Source organism: Sitophilus oryzae, unplaced genomic scaffold, assembly GCF_002938485.1.
Source record: "Sitophilus oryzae breed Bouriz unplaced genomic scaffold, Soryzae_2.0 scaffold_935_pilon_pilon, whole genome shotgun sequence".
NCBI classification, from domain to species: Eukaryota; Metazoa; Arthropoda; class Insecta; order Coleoptera; family Curculionidae; genus Sitophilus; species Sitophilus oryzae.
In genome coordinates, this window is record NW_022147567.1 from 1,711,439 (window position 1) to 1,728,534 (window position 17,096).

General features: G+C 32.8%; 1 protein-coding gene and 1 long non-coding RNA gene across 4 annotated transcripts in view; one reads left to right on the forward strand and one right to left on the reverse strand.

Annotated features, from left to right (window-relative positions):
- The window catches only part of LOC115890871 (muscle M-line assembly protein unc-89-like), a 75,211-nt gene that overhangs the window by 29,832 nt on the left and 28,283 nt on the right, over positions 1-17,096 (forward strand). For 2 of the 3 annotated variants that reach the window (XM_030911225.1, XM_030911226.1), the window contains exons 2-3: positions 4,700-4,741; positions 8,339-8,555. In XM_030911225.1, the coding sequence (XP_030767085.1) occupies positions 4,700-4,741; positions 8,339-8,555 (259 nt within the window). The remainder of the gene's footprint in view (positions 1-4,699; positions 4,742-8,338; positions 8,556-17,096) is intronic. The other variant, XM_030911227.1, reaches the window with a different exon arrangement.
- On the reverse strand, positions 10,996-11,140 carry LOC115890873. The gene is made up of 2 exons (XR_004051717.1): positions 11,086-11,140; positions 10,996-11,033 (listed from the first exon to the last, which is right to left on the reverse strand). It is a non-coding gene; the product is annotated as an uncharacterized LOC115890873 (long non-coding RNA).

Consider the following 17,096-nt stretch of genomic DNA (forward strand, 5'->3'; position numbering starts at 1 on the left):
CTGATTTAGTAGCCATATTTTTAATCTTGATTTGAATAGATTAATAGAATTTAGAGTTTTTATACTAGGTGGTAGCTCATTGTGTATGTTTGGACTAATATATGTAAAATATATTTGTGCTAATGAGCTCGGGAGAGTGCCTGTTAGAGTTTTTTGTTTGGTGTAATGCTCATGTTGGATGGGTTTAAGGGTGTCTTTTTTCTTGTATTGCCTTATGGCGATGCTTTGCACGTCTGATGTCAAAAATTTTAGATTCTTCAAACAATAAATCAGTTGGATATAATCGGTTTTTGTTATATATAAGTTTTAGTATCCATTTTTGAATATTCTCTAATATTTTAAGATGAACATCAAGTACACCACCCCAAACTATTATCTCATATGTTAAATGTGGCTGCACAAGCGCTAGATAAAGTATCTTTAAATAGGGAATTTCAAAATAATATTTCAGTTCTTTGAAATTGCGTATTAGACCTCTTAGTCTGTTGCTAATATAGTTGGTATGCTCATTCCACTTTAGATGAGAGTCTAACATGACGCCTAGGTACTTTATTTTAAACTTGGATTTTATTGAGATAGTAGTAGTTGCGTTTATTTGAATGAAGATTTCATTATACTCTGGAGGGAGTCGCGGTAACACCCATAGGGCATGAAATAAGTTTTCTCAAAGTTAATGGTAAGGATATGGTTACTGTACCATTGAAAATTTTTTTGAAGATCAATTTAGACAATTATTTGAAGTGTTTTCCTACTTTTTTCTCTGTAGATTATTGCAGAATCATCAGCAAAACATACTAGTTCCCCAGAAGAGCCGATGTTGAACACATTATTTATATAAAGTATAAACAATATCGCCCAATAATTAATACGCCCAAAACGATACCCTGTGGAACCCCGTATTCAACCTCAGCCTCTGCACTTGTAGTTTCACCAATTTTTACGCTTTGGGTGCGGTCACACAAATAACTTTTAAACAGTTTGAGAGCTGTGCCTCTTATACCAGAATTCTCAAGTTATCAAAGTCAATTCTTTCAAGTAAATTCTCAGTTAAATGTGTATCTTTTTATTACCGTTGAGTGTTTTACTCTACACCTCCGTCATACATCGGATCTCCATCTAATTTTTGTTAAATTAACGAAAGATATATCACAGCCACCTAGATTTTTCAAATAATAAAGATCTGACGCAAAATAATAAAAAATAAAATATCTAGGAGAATCGTTGTCTGAGGACATCGGATGAGGATCGTTGTAGGCAATCTTATTAATATTTTGAAGATTACAACGAAATTTACGGTTCATTTTCACAAAATGTGAAATATATCAAAATCATTACAGTTTAAACATATGCTTCTTTAATAAAACTCACCTTTGTTTTTTTTTCTAGAATTAAAAAATTAATTAATATGTAAGGTGTTCCATTATCAAAAACACAACTTTGATGTGTTACTTTTTTTGGGGACACCCTGTATAACTCTATATATTTTTTAAAATGCTTTCAATTAACCTATATATGCTCCCAAAATTTCATTTCGGTATAAACCATCGTTTTCCTTGGAGACTCAGCGTCGTATTAGAGGCGCCACCTTGTCTGTGTCAATGGGCTCTTTCACAAAAAATAAAATACCCAATTCAAGGACAAAATCTAAAATAGAAGACTATTTTCAGTGTATTTATCAAAAAAAAAATAGTGCCAGGAGATTGAATAATTTTTTTATAGGCTCTCAAAATTGCTTTAATTTGAAATAATTTTAAAGTGCCAATTGATGACGTATGAAAAATACGTCCAATAACATCGCAGAAAGACGCTCAGCTCGTGCGTGCTCAAGTCTAAACGCACCATTACATGCTCTGTTCCAAATTGTCACGGGAATAGAGGGGGTCCCAAGGTTTCTGCTTTTATATTCCCCAAAAATGACGAGCTTCGTAAAAAATGGTTGACAGCTATTAAAAGAGATAATTTCACTCCTACTAGTAGTTCTCGGGTAAGAAGTGCATTAAATATGTCTCAAAAAGGCCAAAGGCCAAAGCCTCTGTTACCCTAGTGAGTATGTAGTTATGGCTACTGCTTACACTTACCTCACTATAAGTAAAATATTGGAAGAAGAATCAAGCTTTTTACATCAGAAAGATCACAGAAAGATACTGACAACATTGACATTTGAAAATATAAATGGCCTGGATGTAAGTCTTTTTTTTAGGTCACAATTGCCCCTCACATACGTCAGAATTTATTATTAAATCCATCTTGTTCAGAATATCCAATATTTTATTCAAAAATTATGCAAAAAAAGGAATGACGTCTTTAACACAAAGACAATGCCCTATGTAAAGAGAAAGAGTAAAGAAAACTAAGCTAAGCGTAAGTTTTATTTACGAACCCCCAAAAAGGTTTTTTTTTCTATATAAAATCTTAAAACACATATATTTTTTAGTTATCCTCACCTATATTATAGTTTAAATTTATTCCCATTTGTGTAATGCTGCAAAACATAGAAAAAATATTCCATATTTTTTGACCCAAGCCAGTGTAGTTTATAATTCCAAGAGCATTTACCAAGGGTTTTACTAAGACAAGTAACTTCCTATACTGTCCATACTCCATAATAGTATATATTTATCAAACGTTCAGTAAATTCTAAACTATGGTAGTTGTTAAGTGTTTGCAATTGAATATTTAGTTTATATTGCTATTTTCTGTCATATGTTTCTGGTTATTTCTTTTTCCGATGATTTTGAACACCCTATATATGCTACCTCAAGTTTGAATATTTTAACACTACCCATTTTCTGAGAAAGCAGACCTTTTTATAAAAAGTAACTAACTGATGTTTTCATAAAAGTAATAATACAAAAAATTCCATACTTATGTGGAGAACTTTAGACTCCCTGTATATTAAAAAATTAGTGAAATATTACGTAATCTAACTCGACATTTGTGTGAAAAATGTCTATTTGGAAATAAAACAGGTTTTAAAATACGCGCCAAATAACGCACTTCTATCTCCGCCATTTTGGAAAAGGTTGAATGGGATTTTGTGGAGGTGGTGGTGGGTCAGCATGGTGGCCCGGCCTTGTTGCCGCTTTTCAACATGTCAGGTGTGACGTATTAAAAATAAAGTGCGGATTTTTATTCTGGGCTTTTTTGTTTTTATTTATTTTCTTAAGAACGACTTCAAATTTTTCGAAAGTGAGATAGCAGAAAATTCTAGAATTAATTGCTTTATTCAATTATGCTAATTCCAAAATATAGTGAAAGAGCCCATTGCTGTCCTCCATTCGCGAACTTCAAGTTCCAGTGCTTTACGCCCTGGGCTACTCGAGAACGGTCCTGAAAGGAGCTGTGCGCAATAGCCTGGTGCCTTCATATGGCGCGGAACAGTCCTGGAACTTTATGACTCAATTGAATGGAGTGAGAGTATCGCGTTCTTGAACAGTTCAGAGCTGCACAACTGCGTGAATGGAGGACAGCAAATGTGTTAATGTCAATTAATGTGATTAAATGTATGGACATATGTTACTGACGAGATATATCTACGTTCAATGGTAAGTTCATTTTTATTGTAAAGAAATATAATTTAAAAGTATTATTGTTATATTGTAGTTCCTCGAAAAAGATCAAAACGTTGAAAAACTATTAAGTATTAAGTTAATTCTATTTGAATTGTATTAATTAAATGCAAATACCAAGAATAACTTAACCATAAGTATCTAATATTTGTGTTATTAATTATTATAACTTATCAATTTTTTTAAAAATGTATTTCTCTTAAGGTGAAAATCGACCGTCGCGCGTTGGTAAAAAAAAGTTGAAAGAATAACTTAACCATAAGTATCTAATATTTGTGTTATTAATTATTATAACTTATCAATTTTTATTAAAAATGTATTTCTCTTAAGGCAAAAATCGACCGTCGCGCGTTGGTCAAAAAATTGTACGAGTACCTAAATATTTATTTCTATAACCACTTTGTAAGTATCTAAACTTTTTCCGTTCGGCGAGTCGATCGTCGTATCAAAAAATTGTACGTGTACCTAAAAACCAATTTCGATGCTATGATTACGTTGTAAAAGAATCTAAACTTTTTTTTCGCAATCGACAGTCCGTCGTGTAAAAAAATTGTACGAGTAACTAAAAATTTTATTTTGCTGCTGTAACCACGTTGTGGAACTTTTTGTACTTATATATTTATGTGTGTATATGGTTATTTCGCATCTAAAAACGTTGCGAATTTTCAAGAGCAATTTTGTTTTTCTTTTCTTTATGGGGAACATGTTTGTGGCTCTGAAAAGAGCCGATTTGTTTATTCCTGGAGTATGTCGCTAGTTAGATAAATTACTTGGAACCGGTGTAATTAGTTACGGGTTTGGTACCTTCACTAATGGCGTGCATAGCCAATTCACTAGGTAAAAAAGCAACGTCACTAAAGTCTTAAGTTCTATAAGAATTTAATAGCATTTATTGACAACGTAAAAGAAAACCTACAAGTTATATTGAGTTTTCCCTACATTAAATTTTACACGTTTTAAGCAAAATTAAAATGGTACTAGGTACAACCATATTAGGTCTCTGACCTAAATTTTGTTAACTCATATATTATTGGGAATATCCAAATAATTTTCAATAATATTGGAAAACTAGTTTATTTAACAGCATATAACTATGTACATATTTCTTTATATATTTTCTTTATTCTTAGGATCATGTTTAGGAAAAGGAGTACCAGAGAGCTTTGACCTGGGTAATAAATATATTTCAATAAGTATTGTTCTATTTTTTTGTCTACTCTCAGTCTACTATTGTTAACTCGTTACTGATTTCTCTGCTTAATCTCTAAACTACACACATTACATACCTTTTTCTCTATTACTCGTATTGTTTATACAATAACTTGTTTCCATTAACTCTGCATTTTACAGTGTATTTTATTTATACCATTATCATCATGTTATGTAAAGAGTATGGTCATTTTAAAAGTGATTCTATTTTGCATGGATTTTTTTAATAATATTCACATTATTACAATTTATTGTTCTACAGTCTGCATGATTAATGCTGTCTTGGTCTTGATCTTTCACAAAAAGCAAGATTAAAACCAAGCCCAAAACTAGCGTAACATCTGCAAGTCAAGATCAAAACGAACAGCATGCAAAATTCTCGCGGTCGTGCATTTTTTACGTTTATAGATAATAATTAAAAAAATAACAAAATTTTTATTTACTCAGCTCTTCCCCTAAAATTTATTATCAAAAAATTAATTAAAAAAAAATCCGGAACTATTGATTGCCAACGTATATGTATGTATGTGATTTATAGTAGCCATCAACAATAAGAAATGTTCTTATATTGCCGTATAAGTTTTAGAACTAATATTTTTTTAGACCATTCAAATAATTAAATGTCTTATTTAATTACTAATTATTATTAAATAGTTCACTGCAAAAGCTCACTGAAAATAGTTATTTCCCAATTTTGGCATAACATTTTAGGGAGCAATCAGTGGCGTAGCGTGGGTAGGGGCGCCCAGGGCGCAGAGACTCTACAGAAGAGAGGTTTGCCGCCCCTACAGTATCCGTCTACCGCGTTTGTAACCATTTTTTGCCACCCTGTTTGTATTTGGAGGGCCCCCCTCCGCCACCGCCTTGCTACGCCACTGGGAGCAATGCTGATTCTATATACAGTGTCTTCCTCAATGACATGCTAATATTTAAGAGGGTGATTCCTGGACCTATTCTAAGAAAAAAATATATAGTGTCATAATAATATAGTATCATATAGTGTTAGTGTCCTAAACGTCCTAACTATTGAGATACAGAATCGTAAAATTTTCTAAAAATAAACTTATTTTCATAATAACTCTGATGTTATTATAGATATTTTTACGAATTGTAATACACATCTTTTATACATAAAAATGCCTATTTTGATCTACAAAATAAATGAAATTTTAATCAGTGGCGTCGATACGTGTTTTGCATTGAATATTTTTGAAGGAAAAAATGGCACGCTACCGACTTCTCTTAGAATAAAAATTATTTTCAAAAATCTTTATTTATTTCTAAACAATTTACTGTTCTTAATTTTTTTTATTCGCCGCATAGTTTTTGCTTAAACAAATAAAAGTAATGTTATTCCAGGGTCAAATCAGTCAGGGTTTCTGCATCGGCTGGATGGAAATTAAGAGATACAACACAGACACAACACGTTTTTTTTGTACCCCAAAAAACAATTTTTAAGCATAGAAGACATGTATGAAATTTCATAAAGATAACTGTAAACTTTAGTTACTTTTATGGACTCGTAACTACTAGTTACTTTTGGTAATAGGACTCGTTACTTTGGGCTCGTTACTTTAGTTACTCGTTACTTGGTACTTAGTATCGTTACTTTATAATCGTTGTTTTGTGTATAGGTTGGAAGACTTGGGCTTGAAGTGGAACTTCGTTACCTATTGTGCGCGGCGATCTTCGTTGCATGCTCGGTTTAACCTATAAGGGTTTTCTACTTTCTTCTAGTGTAAGGGCTTAATAGGATAATTTCAATACTCGGTATTCAAGTACTTAATAATATGTTTTTAATAATATGTATAATATTTTTATAATGATATGTTAAATAAAACTATGTACTATTAATAAAATTAAAAATAAAAGAAAACAAATCAAACAAAGAAAATATGTGTATAATAAATATAAAGTATTTTTTTATATTTTTTTTCTTATTTTTTTTATTTTTATTTTTTTTTTATTTATTTCATTAAAGAGTGAAAATAAAAAAAATGTATATATTTTTGTTAAAATGTAAAAATATTAAAAAAATGTATATTCCTCTGTGGCGGATTCATCTCTTCAAAAAAGTCCTTTGGATTAACGCCAGCAGTGTTTACTAAAAATTACTATTTTTATTTTGTAGATTTTTTTACAGTGTAAGTGGCGAAATGTCTATTCTCTTTTGAAGAAGAAACATATTTGCTCTGCTTTTTCAGATGTTAACATTTTTTGTGACTAACGTGAATCCATTTTTAATTAATATCTAAGACATGTTAATCTAAATAAACAATTCTATTCCATAAATAAAAAGCGACAACAAACGGCAAAGGGACAGATCGCCTCCGGGTCGGCATGAGCCAATCCCCATAATAATTGTAATAAAAATATCACACATTTGCCATCCAAAACACCGGCCGGCGTCAAGTCAACACTTTAAACATAAACATATTGTTAAGGTCAAGGTGTATTACTGGTTGCATAACCGCCACGGTGCATTGAGGAACCTGGCGAATTCGACAGAAAGTAAAAGAAAATTACAGAATTCTTTAGAAAATTCCAGAAACCATCGCCAGGGGGTATATAAGGCAGGCGCTTTGACAGTTGGCAAGTCTGAAGATAGTCTGAAATCTGAAGTTTGATAATACCGCGAAATACCGTTAGAGTAATAGTAGTTGCATAAATTGTGTTGTAAATAGTATAAGTTGTGTGTACAGAGTGAGACAAATAAATTCGTTAAGTATTTTATCGTGAGTTTAAATAGTGGACCCACGGAATCCGTAACAATATTAATAACAACTAGACCTATGTCGAAGTAAGGAATATTTCAGTATCGAGTTTCGAGTCCTCGGTTTGTGCATTTCCAGGGATTACGATTACTGCCGGCGCAAAAGTAACGAATTAACTTAGTAACGAGTAACGAGTCCTAAATTCAAATAGTAAGCGTTACTTCGAGTCCTCATAAAGTAACTGTTACTTTGTAACGATTACTTAGAATTTTTACATCACTAAAGGTAACTACAATAACATTAGAGTTAAAATGAAAAAACTATTTTTTAGAAAATTTTACCACCCCGTATCTCAAAAGCTAAGATGTTTAAGACATACGTTTTTTTCTTAAAATAAGTCCAAGAATCAATCCCTTAAATACTAGCAAGTCATTAAGCAACACCCTGTATATGTATATTTTGATAAATACAATTTTCATCCGAAAAATATTGTTTCCTTGTGTCATTAGTATTAAAATACTTAAAATGCTATTTATTTAAAGATTTTCTACGTAGAAAGTGTTTCTAGTAAAAATATTAAATAAAAAAAAATATATTATACAAGTGCAAGACTTGCAAGACTCTTGTAGGAAGACCAAGACCATGACTGGCCCCACAGTCTTGATCTTGCACTTTCATATCACTAAAGAAAACAACCTATCAGCTTAATAACGACAATAAAAAATCAGTCCAATCTGAAAATCTATGTTACTCTTACTTTCTAACTTTAATTTAAAATCTATAATTATACATACATAAATAAATAATAGCATGTTAAAGATATATTTTTTTAAATTTATATTGTAGTTCGCCCTGATAGGCCTGGTAAACCCATCCTTCTGCAAAATGCCGATGGAACACCGGATTTGGTGACCTTACGATGGACACCACCAATCAACGATGGTGGATCACCCATATCTGGATACCTAGTAGAACACCGTCGAGTTGGGTCACCCCACTGGGTACGGGCGACACCTCTACCAACACCATATCCGGAAATCACACTTAGTGGTCTAGAACCAGGGTAAAATTTAATCAAAATACTAAATTAGTTGCTTATTATATAGGGTTTCTCAATATTCCGTGGACAAACAACTACTACGTATTTTTGGAAGCAAAATAAATTCATTGGACACAATTTACCACTATACAAAAGTGCTTCGTTTGTCCGTTAAAGTGCATTAAACTTTAAAAAAATAAGCACATTTTTTAAGATATTTGAAGAAAAGGTATTCCGACTTGAAGGAGATTTGGAGTGCTTATGATTTGCTAAGAGCTTTAATATTTGACTTTCACAAAAAAAACAAGAAAAAATACGATAACGGTATAAACCACCCCCACCCCTACATCAATTTTAGTAGAAATATTTTTCAACACCACCGACTACTGATTTTTTTTTTCGTAAAATGGTCCTCCTAGTATTTACCACATTTTTTGTTGCTTGGAAAAAAACCCACATTTTGAGGGATTTTTTTTCAAAGCAGGACTACAAAATATGCAGAAAATTCCAATATTCCGTGGACATTGAACAACTATCTACGTATTTTTTAATCAAAATAGCACACAATTTATTTCTTTACAGAAGTGCTTTTCGTTAGAGGACATGCATGAATCGAGCAACGGCCTAGCTACGTTGAAACACCGGTTCCCATTAGAACACCGAAGTTAAGCGACGTAAGGCGATACTGGTGGATGGTGACCGGTTCGGAACTCTGTATCGTGCAGTTGTTCAAGGGAAAAGTGTAAAATGTATTGATACACACTGCTCATTCACGCCGGTTCGAGGCCGGATGAGATCGGATATCTCGTGAGTAAGAGTCGACATAGACACTTGCCAAGTCGGTAGACCATTGACCATGATATGGCCGAGAACCGCGGTTCGGATTCCGCGTAAACAAAGTAGGCGCCGCGGCCGTCCAGATTTGCCCTGGCAGCAAAAAGGAGACGTTAACTGAAATCTTTACTTTTTACATGCATGAATCCAAAATAAACCCAAACGTTAATTAATTTAAAATTTATTTATTCTTTTAAGTAGTTTTTTTATGAAGCTTATTATTGTCAAATCACATTTGTGATATTAACAGTGATGCATATAGGGGGGTTCAGGGGTGTTTCATAATTAGTTTAAATAATATTGAGAAAAGGCAGAAGAAAGAAAAATATACTAATAAATTATCAAATTAAGTTTATTATATCTGGTTTATTATACACTATTGTCACGGATATATTTTAAAGGGGAGTTAATTTTCTTATATTTATTTTAATCATGCATCTTGACAATATGGTGAATGTGGTGATTTATTATTTTTATTTATAACCTTGAAGATGACACGTTAATAAAATATAACAATACATTTCTTAATACATATTAATTATTTATTTATTTTCTATTTACAAGTAAAGTAAATGTGCGTTAACTTTAAATCACAATTTAACTTCATATTGTTGTATTTTTACCCAAATGTAATATTTTGTAAATAATATCTTTGATCTTGAGGTATTATTCTTCAGGTTATGGAAGGGTAAATGCATCGTGTAAAGACTTCTTATTTATCTAAAATAACGTTAATTAAAGTAATATTAATAATAACCACTTTATATAACTCACTTTTGGTATTTTGTTTACTTCTGTTCAAGTGGAACTATTCATTGCATTTTGTTAGCTGTTTGGTTGCTACAAAGGGAAATAAATCATATTATATTAATTATATTATAAGAAACGATGTACATACCTTTTTAACAATAATACCTTCAATAATTATTATTAATAAATAATCTGATTGTGATTTTTGTTAAGATTAATTAATTTGTGGTTAGAGCAAACGCAAATCGTCAACGCGTCTAACGGTGTTGCCAGTTTCTTGCAGTTTTCTTAAATCATATTACACCTCATTCATATTTAGTCTCTAAATAATTAATTTTAGCATTTAACTTATTTTAATACTTTTATTTATTAATGATCTTAAACCATTATCAAGTGTATCCAATTGTAATTGCATTTAACTTATTATTATTGTTTGATTTATTATTAATTTTCTTTTATTATCGGATTAATCCTGGCAACATTGGTACTTAACTGGTTGCAGAAGTACCTAGGGATTTTATAGCTAAATTTATGTCAGGAGGGGGTTTCCAGATTAAAATTCCAAGCGCCTACCTGTCTGGTGATTTCCTTTCTTTTTAATAAACATGATTTCCTTTCTTTTTAGTAATCACACAATAAAACACAGATTAACAAGACAGACGTTTATTCAGAGTAGGGTAGCTCATCATTTGAAACAATACAATTTAAAATGGTTTATATAATTATTACAATAATATAGGGAAATTAAAATGACTATATTATAAATTAAATATTTGCAACAATTGGTAACACTGGCTACCAGTTAGTGTAACCTAGACTATGTAACAAAACTCTTATAAGGGGTTAGGGGTTCGCTCAAGTCAAAGAAAACTCTTCGAAAAACACTCCGAAAATTCTTTATTCTTGGTATCTAAAATACTATACATTTACTTAGCAGGGGGAAAATTTTATACATATGGTACAATCTTACCTATCAAGCCTTTCTACTAACTTTTAAAAGTACAGTTTTACACTTTATGGCCACGGATAATAAAATGAATACAATAAGAATAGTTGTTTCAGCGTACAGTAGCGAGAGTAAAATGAGAATCGAATTCAAATATGCAAGGCGCAAAAAAAGATTTAAATAAAAAACTGACTCTCCAGGTAGAGCTACGACCAAATAAGATTCCCCACATTGTTATGGCTGCTACAACCGCCCCCTGTCTAAATAAAAGTAGCTTTACTCTTTTAGGCTAGACACATCCGAGTTATAAGGCTTCAAATGAGACACGTGGAACATACCTCTCTCTTCGTCGGTATTTTCCATAATTAAAATATAAGTTGACAGGCCTACCTTCTTTTTAATACGATATGGACCCTCAAAAAGAAGAAGAAACTTCTTGGTTTTTGATGATAGGGCTGAAGAAACGGGGTTCGCTTTAAGCAACACCAGATCTCCAGTAGCAAATTCTTTATAATGTCGACCAGGGTGTAATATCTTCCGACGTTCAGCGCGGCTTTGTAAGATCTCTTTAGCTAAAATAAGTTTCTTTTCATAACTAAGCACCTTAGGACTATCAGGATAATCGACCAGTTCTCGTGTAAAAGAGGTAAGCGGTTCCTTGAAATGTAATTCGGAAGGTGTAAAGCCTGTGGATTCATGCACCACAGAATTAAAAAACTGACCAAATTTCCGTACATGTTTAGCCCAGGCCGTATGTTGCTCAAAGCAATATGTTCTAAAGAGACGACCTAATTCGCGCATGTATCTTTCAACCGGGTTTGACTGAGGGTGTCTTACCGAACAATGAACAACTTTAATTCCAAGAGGTTGTAAAGTATGTGACCAGGATTTTGACGTAAACTGCGAACCATGATCAGTTAATATCCTTTCAGGCTTACCCATTTTTTTAAAATAATCTAATATTAAACGGTTTAAAATAGCTCTGGTAGTGGCCTTTTTTAAAGGGTATAATGTCACATATTTCGTAAATAAGTCGACAATCACACATAAGAATGTAACGCCCCCTGTAGACTGGGGTAACGGTCCGTATAAATCCAGACTAATAATTTCATTTTTTTTCTCGGATATTACAGGAGAAAGAGGAGCTTTTGGTAATAAACTCAATTTTGCCTTTTGGCAAATGTCACACGCTTTTAAGCATTTTTTGATATCACGAAACATGCCTTTCCACCAGAAATCATTTTTTAAAATACTCCATGTTTTAAAAATTCCAAAATGACCTAAAGAAACATGATAATCATAAATAATTTTATTTTTAAATTCTGATGGAATGCACAAACGGTAGGATTCATCGTCTGATTCTCTTACAAAAAGCAATTGATTTTTAAGAACAAATTTATTTATCTTTTCATCAAGTTGTTGATTCTCTAAACTTTTATAAATTGGCCCAAAATAACTATCGTTTTTTTGCGCGGCAGGTAGTTTTTTTAATAACGTGTTCAGCTTATCAGGAAACTTGATCGACGAGGAAAACACTTTAAAACACTTCTCACCCGGAACCGAATAACGAATACCAGGGTTTCTCGATAGTATGTCGGCTATTTTATTTTCCGAACCCTTAACGAAAGATATTTTAAAATCATACTCTTGCAGAGCTAAAGCCCACCGAGTTACCCGAGGCGTGAGTAACCGACACGTTTGAATATAACATAAAGCTCGGTTATCGGTTAGCACTTCGAAATGACGTCCTAATAAATAAATTCGCCACTTCTTTAACGCAAATACAAGAGCCAAGATTTCTTTTTCGTTGGATGTGTAATTTCTTTCCCGATCAAGTAAAAGTCTACTAGCGTACGCTATTACTCGTCGTTCTCCCTCTATCCTTTGAAACAGTTGAGCGGCTATTGCGTAATCACTAGCATCAGATTGTACGTAATAAGTGGCAGTATTGTCGGGGTGGTATAGTAGTGTAGCATTCTTTAGTAACCGTTTTAACTCATCGAAAGCCCTGTCCTGTTCAGTATTCCAAACCCACTTATTTTTTGTTCTTAATAATTTACTTAAAGGTTCTGTTACGCCCGAAAAATTCTCACAAAACCCTCGATCGTAATTACATAGTCCCAAAAATGACTGAATATCTTTTTTATTTTTCGGTTTTGGATAATCCTGAACGCATTGAATTCTTTCAGGATCGGGTTCTATATTATTTGTGCTTACAATGTAACCCAAATAATTTAATTTTTCTGGCATAAATTGACACTTTCGAAATTTAACTGTCAACCCAGCTTCGTTTAGACGGGAAAAAACTTGATCCAAATGATTTAAATGGTCTTCAAAATTCTTGGAAGCTATCAAAATGTCATCAAGATACGGTATAACAAAGTCATCAAACTCTGAACCCAATATCTCAGAAATGCATCGCGAAAATGAAGAAACAGCGGTAGAAAGTCCGAAAGGTAACACCGTAAATTGATAGCACTTAGTACCAACCAAAAATCCCGTATACTTTTTATCGCTTGGGCGCAGAGGTATTTGCCAGTATCCAGACGACAAATCAAGACTAGTTTTAAATGGTTTCCCGAACAAAGACTTCATAATATCATCAATAGGTCGTGGTAACTCGTATTCTTTTTCTAATACCCGATTTAAATGTCGCGCATCCAAACAGACGCGAACCGACCCATCTTTCTTAACCTCTGTGACTAACGGACTAATATATTGGGTGGAAGCCCTTTCAATTACCCCCCAATCAAGCATTCGCTTAATTTCATTATCTACAGCTTCACGATGTGCAATTGGTATAGGATATTGTTTAACTTTAAAAGGAGTTTCATTAATCAATTTAATTTTGTGATAGTACAATTCGGTTCGCCCCGGTATATCAGAAAATATATTTTTATATTTCAAGAGAAGATACTTAAACTGATTTTTTTGTTCAAATGTTAAAGATTTATTTTCGTTTATAAATTCTGTATTAAAACCATTTCGATCAGTATTTAAAGTATTTAAGGAATATTCTTTTTTTAAGGCTATCGTTCTAGTTTTTTTAATGTCGCTCGGAGGAATATAAAAATGAATCGTATTAATTGTTGAGACTGTAAAAAACTCTTTATTAGAATTTAATAATGTTATTGTATCATTTTCTAAGTTTATTTTACTTTTCACTGAAAATAAAAAATCAATACCTAAAATTATCGGAAAAACTAAATCACTAATTAATAAAAATTCATAACTAAAATAGTTATTAGCTATTTTAAAATCAAGAAACAATTGTTTCGCTATTTTACGTTGTTTTGTTTTAAACGCCCCTGTAATACGAATCCCCGTTACCGGAAAACTAGGAATTTTCTCTTGAAAATCTCCCAATTGAGCGTAAACGTCACCGGATATGCAGGATATTTCTGAGCCGCTGTCAATTAGTGCTGGAAAAGAAAAATTAAAAATTGAAACAGTAATAACTGGTGATTTTTTATTTTCAATGTTAAGATGGTCAAACTCACAGTCAGAGCCCCATGGCTCTTCTTCCATATTTTTATTTAGTATTACGGCCATTTTGCCACTGTCAGTTGTCTCCGGCCCTAAAGACTGTGGCTCGGCTCGTTTCCCGATATTTCCAAATTCGCTACCCCTAAATCGTCCACTAAATCCACCGCGGATACGTTTCGATTTGCATAATTTTTTCTTTCGGGTCCCAACCTATCCTTTTCATAACGCGACCCAAAATTTGATCTGTCTACCGTTCTATGATTATAATATTCCGCTTGTTGCAGTATTGGGATTACTTCTGACAATTTCTTTAGCCCTATTATAGCGCTAAATATATTTACCGGAAAATGGCGGGCTATACATTGAATTAATTCAAACTCAGACAGGGGTGGTCTGAGATATTGTGCCATAGCTACGTATTTTGTAAAATGGTCTACTAGAGAGCCAGTTTCATACTTTCCTTGCCAAATTTTTAATTTTATTTCTAGTTGTTTAGTTTCGCTCCAAAAATATCTTAAATATGCTTCCTCAAATTCTGTAAAAGTAAGAAATGATTTAAGATATGCCTCACTCCACGCTTTAGCTCTACCCTGTAATTTTTTTGCCAATAAAAATTTTATTTCTAGAAATGAGGTATTATTTCTCTGTAATAAAAACTTAATTTTTTCTAGAAAATCTATAGGGTGTAACGTATTATTACCATGAAATTCTGGAAGCATATTATCTATGTTTGCTAAAATTCTATTATATTCGCTAATGTTATCAATTTGAAAAGGTAAAGTTTGTTGATTGTTATTTTTAAAGGTATCTGTTATAGATTGATTTACAATATTTCTTATAAAACTATCTAAGTTATTAAAGTCCCTATTATCATATGGCGGTGGTGGTTGGCGTGGGTGTTGATTAGTTTGTTGTGCAATTCTTGTAGAATCAGGAACTTTTACTTGTTCACCCAAAAAATATGGAATGTTCCTACCTTGAAAATCCATGCCCGATGTATATATTGGTGATTTCTGTGTAGGATAGCGTGGCAAACCTCTGGATGCATTCGAAAGAGGAATGCGCTCATTTTCTGGAATATTCCTACGCCGGACAGCTCCAGTAGGTTGTCTTCCACTTGAAGTCTGTTCTGGAATGACGCTCTCGTTTCGCTGGGAAAATGTGGGAGTTGTTTGTAGCTCCTCGTTCATTCTTCTCGCCCCCAGACGTGTTAAGGGTGGTGAATTTCGACTGTTATCAGCAGGAGGTGTTCGTCGAACTGCCATTCTTAGACTCGGCCGTAGTTGGGTAGCCAAGATGTAACAAAACTCTTATAAGGGGTTAGGGGTTCGCTCAAGTCAAAGAAAACTCTTCGAAAAACACTCCGAAAATTCTTTATTCTTGGTATCTAAAATACTATACATTTACTTAGCAGGGGGAAAATTTTATACATATGGTACAATCTTACCTATCAAGCCTTTCTACTAACTTTTAAAAGTACAGTTTTACACTTTATGGCCACAGGATAATAAAATGAATACAATAAGAATAGTTGTTTCAGCGTACAGTAGCGAGAGTAAAATGAGAATCGAATTCAAATATGCAAGGCGCAAAAAAAGATTTAAATAAAAAACTGACTCTCCAGGTAGAGCTACGACCAAATAAGATTCCCCACATTGTTATGGCTGCTACAACTAAAAGATTACCTACTCTACTTAAATTTAATACGAAAGAAAAACGGGGTACCCACTAAATGACTTACTTATAATTACGAACTAAATGATAATTACTAGTTAAAACTAATTATAACGCAGAAGCAATAAAAAAATAGGTACAACAATCTTTATTTTAAGTACGCAGGAACGAGTTAGCTAATAAAAGTTTGGTACTTAGCTTTTAGTCGTAAGTGTCCCAAAAATCCCCTAATCTAGGATCTGCCGCACAAACAAAAGGCCCAACCACGTGGCTTCCCCTTAGCTTATCAGTTGGTTTGAACGTCTAAGGTTTGAACAGGAACCTCGCTAGCCAGTCATGAAAACCCTCGTGGAACCAAGTCGGTGTGCAAAAGAAAAACCAAACCAAGGTGCCCAACTACTGTGGGCGATTTCCTTGGAAATAATACAAAAGATGCAACGCTATTAGTTTCGTCTCAATCCAGCCGTAGCTGTATGATATAACTAATATCAATTAATCGTGAGAGAATTATTAACCTTTCCCAAAATCAAATGAAAGGATTTTTCAACTCAATACGTAACTTCATTGCCAGCGTGCCGAAAAAAAAGAAAGGAAATCACCAGACAGGTGGGCGCTTGGGATTTTAATCTCGAAACCCCCTCATGACATAAATTTAGCCATAAAATCCCCAAGTACTTCCTCAACCAGTTAAGTACCAATGTTGCCAGGATTAATCCGATAATAAAAGAAAATTAATAATAAATCAAACAATGATAATAAGTTAAATGCAATTACAATTAGATACACTTGATAATGGTTTAAGATCATTAATAAATAAAAGTATTGAAATAAGGTAAATGCTAAAATTAATTATTTAGAGACTAAATATGAATGAA